This window comes from Brassica rapa, chromosome A01 (genome assembly GCF_000309985.2).
Source record: "Brassica rapa cultivar Chiifu-401-42 chromosome A01, CAAS_Brap_v3.01, whole genome shotgun sequence".
Lineage (NCBI taxonomy): Eukaryota > Viridiplantae > Streptophyta > Magnoliopsida > Brassicales > Brassicaceae > Brassica > Brassica rapa.
Genome location: NC_024795.2, coordinates 11278623 through 11296590, shown reverse-complemented (window position 1 = coordinate 11296590; position 17968 = coordinate 11278623). Strand labels below are relative to the sequence as shown.

Sequence of the window (17968 nt, the reverse complement as noted above, 5' to 3'; positions counted from 1 at the left end):
ATTTCATACTTGAAGGAGATCGCCTTGGAGAATACAGGTTATATCAGAGAGCTACCTTATAGTAAGATTATCTTATTCAAGGTAAACACCTTGGTGTTCAAGTTAGACATCACTTTAACCTGACCTGTAGAAGAACGAGATAGGGAGATTGATGGAAAGATCTGGTAGCCACACCCGAGCTCTTTGCCTTCTTTCCACCAGAAGTCAGAGGCAGCACGGCTGGATAACATCTTGTAAGCCACCAAATCTTCAGCTCATGTAGTTCATAACATGTTCCCTAGATATATGTAAAAGTAAAAAAACAATGAAACCAACACAGAAGAGTATAGATGTTTAAAATCCAAAAATTACCCCAAAGATTCCTACCGCCAACGACTCCTTACTCACTAGAAATTTTCATCACTCGAGAGGAATAAGGAGAACCCGATCAACCATTTCTTTATCCGTAGTGGAGGCATGAAGAGAGATGTCTGCAAAAAAATGAAATTAAAAGATTACTACATACAAAACAACATATTTTTACAAGATCCGCAAAGCATACCCTAAACCCACCAGAAAATACCAAAGGGTATAATAGCCAGGAGGATTCATGAAGGCAAATCTCTCAGCCCATTTCTTATCGGAGACATGTCTTTTTCTATCTCCTTTGAGTAACTCCTACATAATGGTATCACCACTCCTAGGATAATGGTAGAACCTTCTTTTGCCTCCGTTAAGAGGATACACATAATAGGAGAAGAGAACTTCATCGATCTCCAAAGCAAGATCCTCGAACTTGCTAAGATTTTGAATAGCTTGAAGATTCCTCCAAGTGTGAGGATTGAGTTGACCATATTATATCTCGAAATACTCGAATATCGTAGCCACCAATGCGGGAATATTATCTTTAAAACCTGACTTAAATAACGCCTCATAACCTATCATCTCATCTACTCCGAAATCAGAATCTTGATTCCCTAGAGAAGGGACCTGAAGGATAGCATCATCCCGAAGAGAATACCTCTTTCTCCATTCCCTAATATCATCTTTCCCAATCACAGAAGGAGGTCCTATCCTACTAGGCATGGTGGATATGGCCATTGGTTTCAGACTCTCAACGTCCGCTGCCAAATCAATCGAGGATTCCAACGAACTGTCAATCTCGAAACACCAGGGCTTAGCTTCCTCTTCGTTCTACCCCTACTACCTATAAAAAGTGGGATACATAATAAGACTAGGGGTATCTTCCATTTCTTACATGGATACTGGAAATAAAAATGAGAGATCTACCGGAAGGAATCGAAAATGGGATTTGAATAGACCCTAGAATTCTAGTACAATAGAACATGAAAATTACCTTGATATGCCGGGTGAGAAAGGGATTTATGATGAAACATAATCGACAATCCGAAGAGGGCGAGATCATGAAAAAGAAGAAGAGAGAGAAAAGAAAGACAAACATATAAAGAATAAGAGAAAATAACTATTGCTCTCTTCTCAGATAAGCCACCAAGAAAAAGAAAACAAATCCGGGACATGGATCAAGATTTCAATTTCAAAAATTGACTCTAATGGCAAACAAAGATTTGTGAACCAGAACGATAACATCTTATAAAGGAAGGTAGTACAATCTCCTAAAATGCTTGAAAACAAGCCATGCCCGGAATACATCTACCATGGAGCCCCTCTACAATAGTATTCTCATGCCCCTAGGTCAAGCATTCCTTCTCGTATGACAGGAAGATAAACTCTCCTTGGTGACTCTGACAAATCTACGTGATTAATAAATTCTCTATCCACTATAGCATTCCATGAGTTTATCTACAGGCTCTAGGCACGACTTTTTTCTCATAAGCAGGAATATTTCATATCAACTACAAAACAACGTGCTCACAAGGCCACATCCCACAAAGGCAATGCTCATAAAACGGATTTCATAGATCATTGTAACACAAATTCGGGACCATGAGTCCACCAAGATCATCAGATCATACATGGCCCCGTGCTAACAACTTAAGAGATCCCAATCTCTCCTACCATCATTTGCCTTCGTAACGAAGCATATTCTACCGGATTTCCCTACGGTTCAAGACATGATAATCTGGGAAACCTCTAAGACACGAGGTTCTGCTATACCACCCATAGACCTTATGTGAAGGTATGATTCCGATCGCCCGAAAGGCACATATTATCTCCCGACTTCCTATATGAACTTGGAAGATAAGGGAGAACTGTTGGAGATAATTCATCCAAGAAATCAGTCTTTCTCTTTAGAGTAGGATCCGGTCTTTTCTCGTGCTTAAACGACTTTCGGCCTCTGAGTTATGTTTTCTTCCTTCCTACGGATAAAATGGAAGAAACAAAAAATTTCCATATCTCAGGATATTTAAAGATAATCTAGATTTCGACTACAATGACCTATATAAAAAAGGGAAAATTATTTTTTTTTAAAGCAAAAAAATGATAATTATGTCTCTTTATACTAATATCTATTTTGTGTCATTTTTACCTATAACACCCTTTAATATTTTTGAAAATAAATTTAATAAATAGTTTTACAAACAAAAAAAATTGAAAAAATAGTAACTTTTGATAAAATACCAATATGAACTTAGTGGTATTTTTTTCAGTTCTAAAAATGTTTAAATCATAAATTTCAGATTATGTTCTAAATCAAATAGAAATGACATTCTACGAAGTAGAAAACAAAATCCACTTTTTTCATTGAATCTACAATATTTAGAATACGTGATCTACGTAAATAAGAGTATTCTAAAAATATTTAGAATACACATTTCGCGCTTAACCTACCGATCTAAAATCTTTAGAAATCAAAATTTACACATTAATATAAATCTACAACACGTAGAAACCGAATTCTACAGATTTACTATAAATCTAAAACATGTAGAAATCAAAATCTACATATTACTATAATTCTAAAAACCTGTAGAAATTGATTTTTACAAATTAGTTTGTATTCTACGGATAAGAAATCAGTTCCTAAAAATATGGAAACAAGATATTTGGTAATATTCACTTTCATATTTTGATAAAAATCGATTTTTTTATAAAAAAAGAAAAAAAACAAAAAAATTACAACTTTAAGAGCATTATTGCCATTTTGAAAATAATTAGCCTAATGGAACATAAAGTATATGAGATTAGTCTAAAGGGACATAGTTATCATTTTTTTTGCTCTAAATAAACAATTTTCCAAAAAAAAAAAAAATCTTACACCCTAGAAGAGTGGGATCGCTATTATTCACTTTCGACTATATAAGCATGCAACTAGAAGTAGGGTTTCCTACATTGTACTCATGCCCTATTGATAATAAAACACTGTTTTGATCTTCTTTTTTTTTTTTTGAAACACACTATCTTTGATCTATTCTTCTTGTTTTATTGTTTTATTGTTTTGCTTAGTATCATAAAGAACTCTGCATTATTTTACTCTAACAAGGTGTAAATTTGATTTTGATTTATCTGTCTTTGTAATATCTTTAGACTCTGTAAAATAATTTGAAATAAGAAAATCAGATAACGTTTGTACACTGGCTTTATATATGCAAGTTAATAATTTTTATATATACGTGTATTTTGTATTTATGTTAGATAAACTAAAAATAATTAATGTGAGACGAAACACACAAGATTAGTTACATTTTGAAATTTGCATGATTTTTCTTGTAGCATATATAATCTCGTTTCATATTATTAGTTGTTGTATACACTGGCTATATTTGACATGCATGTTAATTAGTGTTTTCTATATCCACTTATTTGGTCATTTATGTTGACAAAGAGTTACGAGCATATATAAATGCATTAAGAAAACATATTATGTATCATCATCAGAAGTATCACCCTAGGATTGTATGTCACATAAAGCTTCAACCTGAAGTACTTGTAGATACTTAACAGACACAAACACTTGGTAGTGGTCTAAAGCTTATTCTAAGTGAAAACCATTATATTACAACAAGCTTTCGCATATGTGTTGGTCTGCACTTTTCCGTAATTTAACAACTATATATAAACACTTTTATACAAACTCATCCTCCATCTTCAACATTATTTTAGTTTTCCCCGGCTTATTTACGATAATATTCCTTTAGAAGAACCCCTCCATAGAGTTGGACGGCCTCGTCGCAGCTAATAGCCCGTCCTTTAGGAGTCTCAAACCTGTTTGCATGGCCTATATGAGGACGGACACCACCGAAGTATTGAATATGTTCCGTGGGGAGAGAAACAACCGGTTCCTTTGTGGTTGACTCCTTTGAATACTGATAAATGACTCGGCGGCAACTTGTCGTATTAGTTCCCTCTTTTACGGTATAAACTTGTGGACCACCATATTCGTAAGAATTTTGGTTAAAATGGGCAGCAGACTCGTCTCTAGGAACATACAGTACTGGAGGGCTTATTTTCGGGGACCTACCGTACACCTTATCGACCATTTCAAAAGCCCTTTGAGCCATCCTTGTATTCCTATCCTTTTGAGCCATTGCCAGTTGAATATGAAAGAGATGAAAGGTGTTTTGTTTCTATGTTTTACTTCTTTGGATTCAGTTTGATTTGGGAAAGAAAGCTCACGACCTCTATATAGAATTAAAAAGCTTCTCCGTTACTAAAGGAACTTAACATAATCTTTAACAAGAGCTTTCGATTACTTTTTAATGAAATACTAGGATAAGATCGGCGCAGGATAAATTTATATGAAAATTGTTTAAGAAATATCGTATGGAAAATAAAATTTATATTACTGATCGAATAAATATTTTTGGCCCTTAAACAAAAGTTAAAAATTTTTTTTGTTAATTACATAATTTGTTTACTAATGAACTGATCCCATTTTTAAAAATATTTTAGGTCAAAAAAATTATTTATCGCATAAAAACCTAACGTTTAGGCCGAAAAATCTCATGCCTACTATTTGGTTACAATGAAACTATGTCAGCTCGGTTTTATATCATGATTTAGCAATTTAAAAGTTAATTATGGTTATGAAAAGTTTACGATCACGTGTTGATCCTATATATCTTCGATATTTTTCTCCGTTTTGTGTCATTTTGGTTATTGCTCGATATAAATATTGATTTTTGAGTTTATTATCATTTCTTTCTTTTATTTTGGTATGAAATTTAGAAAATTTTGAAGATTCAAAATTATTAAAAAAAATACATACTTAGGTTAAGATATGCGCTTTGTGCAAAATAAATATTTTATATTTATTTCTTATTTTATATTTTTTTGAATATTATGAAATAATAAAATAAAAATTTATATTACTATTATCTAATAAATTGGCTTTCACATATAAATCAAATGACTTCTCTTGTTTATCCACAATCATTTTAAAATAAAAAATCAAAACAACCAATCATATCTATCATATATGATATATAATTAAATTTAAATGATATGAAATATATATATATTAGCATAAACACCCATTAAAATAAAATTATTTATTTATATGATTTAATTATCGTAGTATCTTATTATAGAAAAAATTAAACAATGATCACAAAAGTTTATGTGACATTTTTAACAGTTTTAGTAATTTATACTCGTTTGGAAAAATTCAAAATACAACATATACCAAAAAATATAAAATTTTAATATATGATTAATGTAATTGGTGTAATTTATTTAATAATAAATAATTAAACAAAAATGATAGAAAGTATACAGATTATTAGCAAATCTTCATTATTTAAAATCATTAATTATTATATATATCATAATCACATTAGGTAATTTCATAAGTTTTATTTAAAGAAATAATATATAATAAATTTCAATTTGATAAATAAAAGGTCCATAATAGACATACTATATAATATAACATTCCATAGCAATTTAATTTTGGACTAAAAAAATTCTCAATTGATTTTCAAGCAGCCACGTAAACAAATTAACATTTCAATTACGTGACAACTCAACATGATATTTTTTTAATTAGTACAAACTACATGTTCTAAACATTTCAAATGAATCTCTATTAATATATAGAGGATGTTAAACCATTGATCATTAATTTTTAACATAATAATTTTAACAGTTTTTGTAATTTTGTCGTTTTTTTTAAATTCAAAATATAACATATACGAAAAAAAAATATTTTAATTTTATAGCTAATTTTATAGTTTAATTTATTTTAATAATAAAAAATGAAACAAAAACTGTGGATGAGATATAAATTGCTATCAAATCTTTATTATTAGAATTTAATTGTCATATATATAGTAGTCATATTTGGTATTTCTATAGCTTTTATTTAAGGAAAGAAAAAAATAGTAATTGTACACTTTAATTAATTTTATGATTAGTTTAATGAAAAATATAATATATACTTAATTAACCAACATATTTTTTTTAGGATTCTGAATTTCATTATGTTGATGACACGTGGCTACACTTAGAGATTGTAATGTTTATTGATTAATATATAAGGGATATTTTTAGGTATTATCGGCTTGAATTTGCATAAGAACACTCATTTTCTATGAGGTTATCCAATGTATAGAAGACGTGTAAGCTCTGATATGTTCAATCTATACGTGTAACCAACACATACCTGTACATGGAATCGAATATAACCAAATTGTATTAGGCATTATTCCTTTTTTTTTTGATCAAAAGCATTATTCCTCTAATAGTGGACATCTCCTTCAAAGGCCCGGTTTGTCGGTCTGCTATATATATTAGATAAGTCTTCTAAGAAAAAGCAATGTTAAATTAAAAATTAAAAATTAAGAAATATACATATAGTTGTTACTCATAATATATATGAATTTATGTGTAGTAGATTGATTACATTTAATTTTAACTTGGATTTTAATTTCTGAGCTTCACTCGGTTAATTGATAATTTTAATTAATATTGTTAAACACACCCATGTGTTTACTTGAATGAAATCAAAATATGTGAAAAATAAAGAATTTAAAATATTATAAACTATATTCCATGAATCTTTTTACTATTTAAACAAGATATCTGCCTAAAGCAATTTATGGATCTAATCCAGATATATTGAATATTTTTGAGATCCCTCGCTTTCGACAAAAAAAAAAAAAATATATATATATATATATATATATATATATATTCACAGACTGTTTTTCAATATATATGTGTTCTTGTGTGTCTATACATCAATTGTTTCGTTTCAAATATTTAATTATAATATATTCATTTTCATTAAAAAGTTCCATAATGTTATTATAATTTATTTTTGTTAAATTAATGATTAGATCAATTATTAAATAGTAGTTAAAAATTAACAAAAGAGTGGTAGAAATTTATCAGAAATTAGATAATTATTTTTGACCATTTCCTCACATTTATTTTTGATGACATTTCTAACCATTAATATAGTCAAAAATTTCTGACAACTTTTCCACCATTATCAATTTCTGACGGAATATTTTTGACGATTTTATGTGGTCACAAAATGGTTAAAAATGTGTTTCTGACTATTTACCAACCAATTTGAAGGTCAGAAGTTGAATTATTTCTTGTAGTGTATATATATTGTTGGCAGATTTTTTTTTTTTATGAGCTAAGACCATTTCCAATGTAACCCTTTATTTTTTTTTATTTCATTCTAAAATAGAGTTATTCTATTATAGAGTTGGATTTGCTCCAATTTATAGAGTAAAATATATAGGAATGTTATTTTTTACTATATTTTTAGAGTAAAAATGTAACATTCTTCTATTTGTACTTTATAATAAAGTAATTCTACTATAGAGTAAGCCTATTGGAACAAAAGTTACTTTATATTAGAGAAAATTATAGAGAAAAAAAATAGAGTGATATTGTAGATGTTCTTAGAGCATTTTAACAAAAAAATATTATTATATACTTTAAATTAGTTGGGGGTGTTTTCATGGATTAGTAATAATTATTCAAGTGATTAGCCATGTATTCTTATCATGACACCTCCCAACAATATTTATTTAACATTCTTCTATGTTCTATTCTATAATAGAATAATTGTATTATAAGATAATACCATTGAAACAAAAATTTGTTTATTCTAGACGAAACTATAGAGAAAAAAATAGAATGTCATTGTAAATGTTCTTAAGAGTATTTTTAACAGCAAATATTATTATATACTTAAAATTAGTTCAAGATGTTTTCATGGATTAGAAATAATTATTTAAAAAGCTTAGCCATGTATTCTTATCATGACACCTCCCAGCAATATTTATTTCCCATCAGAGAACCTCTGCGACACAAAACTCTACGCATCATAGCATCTCCCAAAGATCAGTAGATCTCACATAGACGACTAGTGCGGGAGATTAGGCTAGCTACTATCTCAAAATATAGGGATAATTAAGTACTTCACCGAGACGTTGTTGTGATAAACCCAAGCGGCTATCCACATCACCAATAGTAAATACAAAAGAGCATACGGCTGCATGGTCGAGTTCGAATGACCATATATGTCTATATATTCGGTCAGATACTCTATGAAATATATATGTATATATACATATATACACGTGTATATATATTCATGGAGGGTTTTTGAAATACTTTTCTTGGGACTTATAACAATTCGATATTTATGTATGTTATTTCATTTTAGTGGGCTATCTGCATGAATAAGAAATCCAAAATGCATTTGTTTCACTTTTACCATGTGGGAATTAAATATGAACTAAGAATTTGTTTTTCCCTTTGCCAAACATTTAAAGATTACTTAAATCATGAATATATCCTCTCAACCTTTATCTGTGCAAAAGTTTATGGATTCAAATATATAATGATTTAGGATTCTAAATGAAGATTGGTATATATCTTGTCTGAAAATATATTATGCCAAGTTGAAACTTCTTTTCATACAGCTTTAACAGGAAACGTATTTATTTAATACAACAACTGATTAATCCGTTTCAACAAAAAAAAAAACTGATTAATCCTAGATATTGATCGTAGTAAAGAAGAAAGGTTGTGGAATAATAGTAGCGTTGAATAGAGTTTGTAGATATAGGGGAATAATAGTAGAGTTGAATGGGATGCTAAAAGAGAACAAATAATTGAGAATAAAATAGGATACCAAATCCTAACCGACCTTTCTCTTTTTTCTTGCAGTGTTGCTTTAGCAAACCATAAAGCTCATGATTCCTTATCCCTTCTCTCCCAAGCTTCTGAAGATTTTTTCAACATCTAGGTGTAACATGCATAGTGTTTATATAAAGTTGCATATTTTGTTATTCAGTTCATGCATAGTGTTTATATTTGTTTGACTATGTTATTCAGTTTATGATTTATAAAACTTGTGTAACATCTATAGACAATTAATGATTTGGTGATACGATATCCATTCTGAAATCACGCAAGACCGTAAATGTGGATTTGAATATATATTTCAATCTAATAAAAAAAATTAACACCACTTAATTATGTTAATACAAATCATGAAAAACATTATAAAGACAATTTGAAAACCGAAAAATCTATATGTTTTATGTGAATTCATGCATGATTGCACTATTCTGAACTGTCCTATAAAATCCACATTTGATGGTACTCGTTGCACCATGCTGACGATCTCTTATAATCAAATTTTGCAGTATTAGAATTTGAAACTCAAACCTTTTAATGTACAATCAATAATAAAATCATAGTCAAATCACCAGGAGGAACTTCCACAATCAGATAAATTTAGGTAAAACTTTTTCAAAAATACAAATTAATAAATTTTATTTTGTTTGGATTTCAAATCAATTAATGTATTAAACTAATCCGATTAACTCCGTCTTTTCCTTGCAAAACTGTGATACTTTAGTCATAAGCTTAGGAAAAAAAATAATGTACTATATAAAAATGATATAACATCTTAATTTTCAGAATAAACTCTAACAAGTTTATCTATATTTTTTACTGAAAAAGGAGAAACTTGTTAGAATTTATCAATTTATTCTTAAAATTAATAAGATTTTATATCTTGATTAATTTCTCTATATTTTGACTAAATCCATTCTAAATTGATACACAATAAAACAACAAAAATACTAACGTGCACATCAATTAAAAAGCATCCATGTGAACACTAATAGTGGAAATTTATGACAAAGTACTTACCAAGGAAATAAATAAAATTATGATATTTGTCTGTTAAATGTGACCTCCACGTATACAACTTTACCCTCTGGGCTCTCTCTATAAAAGCCACCGAGTTTGTTACTATCTAACCACCCAAGACAACAAACTCAACACATTCTTCATCTCTCTTCTTTCATCATCTCTTTCTACTACGCACCATGGGATTTTCTCGAAAGGAAAATCTCAACACAAACACTTCCACTTCAAACCCTAATTTCTCTTGTTCTGCCAATACCCATAATAGTTCATATGTCTACCACGGCCCACAAGTCCATACCGTTAGAGAGTCCATAACATCTTCTACAAACGCAACTTTTTTGGTCTATCAATATCCAAAGAACTCTGTCCTTGTAAAACAAGCAGTTTTGCCCGCAACTATAGAGTCAGCTCAACGTTTCCGTTACTCGTCTCTTGCTTAAACCATAACCAAAACTAAAGGCGATAAATAAGATCACTGTTCCAGGTTTCGTTGTTAAGGGATGAAGTTAGAATTACGGGAAAAGTTGTCGGAGTTGGGTTGCAATCTTTGTTTATTAAGTATGGTATGAGTGTGTGAGTGCAGACCGGCTCAAACTTACTCTCTTTGAGAGTTAGGTTGTAATATAATGTTACATTTGTGTGCGTGTCTGTTTGTAGCATGTTGAAAGTACATATATGTAACCAGGTCTTTTTTTTAATGCAAGTCTTATGTATATAGTTGCTATTTTCTTTAAATTTCTGGTTGGAACCTCCACAAATTAAAGACAAATATGATTTGAGATATATAAAATTTGGCTATTAGTAAACATAATTATAATGTCTTAAGTTTTTAACTAACCAATAGGATATAGAAATTTTATCAAAATACCACAAGAATTCCATCTTTCAAAAATTCCACATAGTTAATTACCTTAAAATATTATCCTTAATTAGGCAAGACACTTAAAGCCCATGATTTCTTTCAACCATGATATTTTAATGAGAATCAATATATTATTCCAATCTCTGTTTTAGTTGGTCCAAGTGTGGATATGGGAGAGACTGAAGCGCATTAGACCAGAAGCTAAAGTGATAGCAAACGGTGAGCCTAGAATTGCTCAATTGATTGGTGTTGGAATTGAACCTTTGATTAAAATTTACAAAAAAGGGGAGTCAAATAAGCTTCCAAGAAAAAGGAGAAGGAGAAGGAGAAAGGAAGTCAAAGAAGACTTGGGTTGTATAGTTAGAAGTTACAACAAGAAGAATAAGAGTCACAGTTTAGTTAAAAGCTAACTAAGTTAAGTTAGAGTGATTAAGAGTTGGTAATAGCCGCTAGGAGTGTTAATGATTAAAGCAAGTTTGCTTGTAAGCCAAGTAAGGTATAAGTGGGAGTTGTTAAGGAACACGAAGGAACACAGGAACCCACCTTGGTTTTACATTGAAGAATCTAAGAGGTTGAGCATTGATAATGACAACCTTGGGGATGGAGAGTTTTTTTCATTTGCTTGATGTGTAAAAGAGTTTCCAAGCTAGATGGGTTGGTTTTGTTGGGGATTACTATCCGAATCCAGCGCCGATGCAATTCATATATCCTCAAGATCTTTCCTGGTTCAGTTACTAATCATAGCAGCAACTTCATAGAAACGGAAGCTTTGGAGAACAACAATAAATAGGCCTCTTACTAGTTCAAATCAAACATTTTACTGCTGCCCGATACCGAGACTGGTGGATGTAACCATTTTTCGAAATACAGATAATAAACAACTAAAAATTTCAATACAAGAAATAAAGGTGATCATGATGATGATGTATCTCTTAAGGTATAGCCATGGAGCCGAGTCTTTCAAAAGTTATTATATTGTGAATGCAAACACAATCTCACATTGGAAGTTTAGAAAAAATAATGTCTAGCATATAAAGAGACTAGGATCGGCCCGTGCTACTCGCATGATATTGTATAAATTGCTTTACACTATGGGATATTTGAAAGAGATGGTGGACTTCACGTTGTTGTTAGATATGTAAGTTCGAAGGTATGTTGAGCTATTACGTTTGTTAATGTGGTCTTGTATGGACTTGATGAATGTATGCAACGTTTTTAAGTAGCCGAATATGTTGTTGGATCAATTTCTTTTTGGTTTTGTTATATTCGTCTCGGTATGGTAATATCCTATCAACCAAGCAATCAGTGAGTTTTATACTAATTTTAGTGCAACGTACTCCTGCCTAATAGTGTATTTATATGGACTAGAGGTTTTACCCGGGCTATGCCCGGGATTATACAATTATCATAGTATTTAATATATATATATATATATTGCACATATACTACATCTATGTTATAAGAATATAAATAGTAAATTGAATTAGACATGAGTAAAACTCACGGTCTACTGATTTTACTATCTAAAATATGTATGGAATGATGGTTCAAATGTGAAATGAATAAAGACTTCGTTAAACCTTAGTTATTATCCAAAATATTATTTTCTTACATATTTACGTTATTATAAAAATATATTGTTAATCTCAATTGATTTTTTTTTTTACTTTAAATCACTAAGCTTGCAACTTTTACTTACAATTTAGTTCAAATTTACAGTATTAGAAAATATTTATGGTTTTTAGAATCTATATGAATTGATGCACATTACCTAGAACTTGTATCACCTCACAACTATGGCCGAACCGTAATCCAAGAGGAGGTAGTCTGGTTCAGTGTTCGGATATGGTTTAAAAACATTATCTAGAACTTGTATCACCTCCACAACTATGATCTTTTTAAACCCAGTGTGATTGTAAACAACTAAACATAAGCATATTAATTAATCACAATTGTTTGCTATGCTTATTTCAGGATTCTAATGTTTTTTACTTAATTAGACCACATGCTAACTGTATTCATAATGTTTTATCACTTATATAGACAAAAATAAAAGTCAAAGAATTTCTTGAAAGAATAAGAAAATAAATCTTCTTTAATTTATCTGATTTAGCTATTCTCTGATCCAGACAAATAATTTTCTTTTATTTTAGAGAGAACGAATGGACATGTTCATTAGTAAACATCTTATAAAATTATCTCAATAATAATAATAAATCAAAATATCTGAACTAAAAAAAATAAACAAAATGGAATTAAGAAGAAAATGACGAAAAAATGAAAGAGTTTCTGCTGTATTGATAAAAATAACTCATTTAATATTTGTCAAATGTTATTAGTAAAATTTCAAAAATATTAAAATTTATTATTGAGAAATTCTGGAGAGTTTCTTATTACTGATTGATTGTCTTATGCTTTCATACTCCATACTTTTTTTGTGATTGTCATATGGGACATAAACAAAATTACGTGTTGCTTGTAATTGACTTTTGTTAGCTACCGAAAGTTGGAAAATAACAGTTTTTATAATCATTCATAAGTATTCATCAATATCAATTGTACCGCCTTTACAAAAACCTCCCTCCTCCCTCTACGCAAAAGAAAACACAGTAGAAATTTTTTTAACAGTTATTGTAGAGAAAACTAAATTACGATAATAAATCATGATATAAAAAATGAAAGAAAAATAAAAGCAAATGTAACAACTAAGTTAAAACTAATCCTTTTAGTTTTTCTTGGGTTATACCATTTCCAAGTGCATACCCAAGCAATGGAATTAATGTCGAAGGATATATTTAACTATGGTGGATGAAGAGCACTGTTATATCTAGTCAATTAAGCAGATATAAGTTGTGATTTTATTAAACCTTACTGTTGATGTACGGTTGTCTTGCAAAGCGCATGCTAAGAAAGATGATGTGAAGACACATTTTCTCACTTGACATGTTCTTGTAGATGCTTCTGTTACATTTTCACTCACTTGTATTCCATTAACAATCTATGAATCAACAAACTCAATGAGAAACCTAACAGATGGAATCAAATTCTTGTTTCTAAATGAGAACACTTTACCTAATCAAAAGTAGGATATATGTAATCTACCGACTGCCTTTTCACATTTGTTCCATTTCATGCCAAGATCAAACACCTAAATATGTCAAGATCAATGTACAACAGAAACAGAAATATAATGCAGCGAAGAACACAACGCTGTTGCTACACCAATACCAAATCCAGCAATGCCCTGACTCAATCAGATAAAAAACAGCTTATATGAATGACTCATCAAGAACAATAAGACTAACCTAAAACCCAAACAGGTAAAGATGTGAAGGATTCAAAATACATACTTGCTCACACAGAGGACTGTTAAAGACATGGCTTTTGGGAATCTTATGATAATTGTATTATACAGCAAAAGACTCCACCCAAGCCAATTATCTTCTACAAAAGAGTTCCACCAACTAACGCCAAACTGAAAAAGAAGACCATGAACTATACAATGTAAATAATTTTCCACTTTCTTTATTAAACTTCCACATTTACCAATATTATGAACTACGTGTTCCTCATGATAAATTAGATGGAGAGTTCTGATCAAATGGTTTAGAAAGCAAGTAGAAGAGAGTCCAGGCACTAAACGAAATAGGCTTTGGCTATTTCAAACTCTTGAAGGAAATAGAAGAAGAATAAAGTCTCACCGACTGCGATGCGAAGAGCTTGATTGATAGCAACTTCTGATTCACACACCGTCGTTGTCACTTTTCGTGCTCTGTGAGTTGACCCGTAAAAACCGACTTTTGGCAGAATAGTTGCATCAATAACATTCATTTATGAAAGACGTGGAAGATATCTTCGAACACAACTACTTCGTAGGCTTTGCATTGTACCTATGTGAAAAAAGAAACAGTGGAATACAGTATCAAACTGTAAGTTTTGTTTCAAAGATCAAAGTAAAACGAAAATTTAAAAAATCTAAATAGATAGAAGAACATGATCCTGGTACCGGTACGGACACAGATCCAATTATGGTATCTTTAGAAAAATTGGATTGGAGGATATACGTACCAGAAGATGAGGAGGAGAAATCCATGACAAACTTCCAAGCATCGCTGTTCTTCTTGGGTAACAATAAATCTCAGATTGATGAGACTGGATCGAAACCGTAGACCCGATCAGTAACTTGTAGACGAACTGCAAGCTCTATATAAAGGGAGGTGGAACAAAACTGCGATGAAAAAGTAAAGAACACCATTGAATGATCGAGAGTGATGATGATAACGTCCATTTACAGAGAGCTGAAACGATAAGGAAATGGAAGAAGTCATTCTCGTCCACTATCTTTAGGATTTTGGTAAGATGGGCTTGAACTGAGCCATTGCGAAATATTAAAAGCATAGACTAATGGCCCGGTATTTTTTTTTTCTAGACTAAAGATGCACTGACGTGTCAAAATAAAATGTTATGATTGGAAGAATATTTTAAGTGACGTGGACAGGCTATAAACTCAGCATATTGGCCTTTTAGTATTGTTATTTTCTTACGCAATTTGCATATATTTTTATTTGCTTTAATCTTTTTTTATCCATACTGTTTAAGGATCCAATAAGAAATAAATGCTAGTCTTTTTGTATTAAATTTTATTGCTTTTAAAATACTTCTTAATAACTGGAGAAGAAATTTGATGTGTTGCATGTGAAATTGTAGAATTCTGAAGTTGGTTTGTTTTATATGATACTAAGGTTAAATCTGGTTTATAGGCGGGCAAGCAAATAAAAAATAATTAAAATATATTATATGTTAATATACGTGTAAGAATATTTGTTTTGTTCTAAACTAAAAAAATGTTAATCTTTACTATTTGTTTTTGTTGTTTTTATTAAAAATAAATGTTTTAAAAATTATTTTTCATTATTGAAATTATTTTTCATTATTGAAATTATTTTTACCTTTTTAATGTTAATCATACCTTTATTATAAAAGTAAGTAAAGTACTTGTATTACAGCTGAAATTCAATGCATAAATCATGAATTATTTTCATTCTTATATGTATATATATATATATATATATATATTGTTACTTTTCTTGTCTTTTATATGTTTTTAAACCTATTGGTGTAGATAATATAAAAATTAAAATTTTGTTTCTAAAGCTAGTTAAATAGCATGACAATAAAAAATTATTATTTAAGAATACATATATTTTATTAAAAAATTCAAATAAACCATATCATCCAAACCGGTTAAGATTATTTAAAAAAATATTATTGTTAGTTTTTAGAGTATAATTGGTTGCTGTTTTATTTTTATTTGATTACCTTTTGAAAATGATCTTTGTACATTGGTTTTATTATATATATAATTAGTTTATTGTTTCCTTAAAAATTACCATAATTTTTATTAGTATTTTTTTTATGAAATATTGTTATTTTATTCATAATATTATATTTTCAATACATATATTGTGTACTACATTTTCAGATCAAGTAATATTGACACTGAATAGCTATTCTGAACAGGATTTTGTAAAATTATATTATTATGAAATTAATTATCTATTATAGTCTTCTACTATAATATAAATTTATAAAAGTAGATTCAAACTAATAATTACTTTAAAATCATAATTTGCAGATGATGCTACAAAAAAATTTGAAAATGAATTTAAACCAAGATTGTTTTGGGAAATTGGACTATATGACCAACAAAAATTTTATAATTCGGCAACTATACTATGTTCAGTGCAGAAAGGTATATAACATAGTAGTATTATTTGCATAATTGTAATTACTATACTATTTAATATATACACTCCTGTTGTATTTATGTATTATTTCAATGAAATGGAACATGATGGCATATTAACATTTCTCTTCTTCGTAGTATTCATTAATAATTAATAAGTAATATAATGTTTATCGTGTTTTATTTTGTTTAATGATTAAGAAATGTTATTCTTTTTCACCTTTCAAACTACAAAACTATATAATCTACAACGCTCTCGTATTTCTATATCATTTGTGTTAAATGGAATAAGCTTATTTTTTCTATTCACATATTATTTATATGTATTATAACTTCATATTATATTTTATATTTGAGTTTAGGGTTAATGATTATAGTTTAGGATTTAGTATAGGATTTGAGTTTAATGATTCGGATTTAGAGTTTAGTATTTAAGGGGTGGACATTGGGTTTAGTATTTAAGGGTTGGGAAGGGGGTTGGGTTTAGTATTTTGGGGATGTTAGGGGAGTGTTGGTGGGGTCTGTAAATGGAATAGTATTTTATATTTGGGTATCTTATAATCTACAACGCTCTGATATTTCTATACAATTTATGTTAAGTGGAATAGCTTATTTTTTCTATTCACATATTCTTTATATGTATTATAACTTTATATTATATTTTATATTTGGGTTTAGGGTTAATGATTAGAGTTTAGGGTTTAGAATAGGGTTTGAGTTTAGTGATTCGAATTTAGTATTTAGGGGTTGGAAATTGGGTTTAGTATTTAAGGGTTGTGGAGGGGGTTTGGTTTTAGTGTTTTGGGGGTGTTAGGGAGTGTTGCTGGGATCTGTAAATGGAATAGTAGCTAGAACCATACTTAATCTTGTTTTGGAAAACTAATCTATTTTATATTTTACTATTTATAAAGAGTTTATACAATTATTTTGTACCTGTAACATAACGTCATCAATGGTGTGTCAATCACTGTTTTTCTCCTTCAGTAAACTGCGATTACATCTCAACCTTCTTGCATGCGTCTTCCACCAAAAATACCACAAAACCATATAACCAATGATCCAATACACATACTCATCATCAACGATATAATCTTTATCCTCGTCCAGATGTTCTTTATGTAGACGTTATCTATTTTTTTCTGTCACCGATTACCTAGAAAGAATAAGGACATAACCAGCACAACTTTACACTAATTGTTATTGAGTTAGTAACGTCAAAATCAGTGACATATTCATCATTTCCTTTTAAAAATTGGTTAGATGGCAAATTAACC

The 17968-nt window shown here is 29.7% G+C and overlaps 1 protein-coding gene and 1 long non-coding RNA gene across 4 annotated transcripts; both read right to left on the bottom strand.

Annotated features, from left to right (window-relative positions):
* Positions 1-3786: 3786 nt before the first annotated feature.
* LOC103870183 lies at positions 3787-5180 on the bottom strand. The gene has a single exon (XM_009148291.2). It carries the CDS (start codon positions 4485-4487, stop codon positions 4074-4076), a length of 414 nt encoding a protein of 137 aa, XP_009146539.1. The 5' UTR covers positions 4488-5180; the 3' UTR covers positions 3787-4073.
* Positions 5181-13452: 8272 nt separating this feature from the next.
* On the bottom strand, positions 13453-17772 carry LOC103870159. Of its 3 annotated transcripts, none has more exons than XR_004458559.1 (4): positions 14650-17772; positions 14299-14423; positions 14021-14192; positions 13453-13946 (listed from the first exon to the last, which is right to left on the bottom strand). It is a non-coding gene; the product is annotated as an uncharacterized LOC103870159 (long non-coding RNA). The 3 variants fall into 3 exon arrangements; XR_633363.3 differs by having other exon boundaries at positions 14021-14423; positions 14650-14838; positions 15017-17772; XR_004458556.1 differs by having other exon boundaries at positions 14021-14838; positions 15017-17772.
* Positions 17773-17968: the final 196 nt, after the last annotated feature.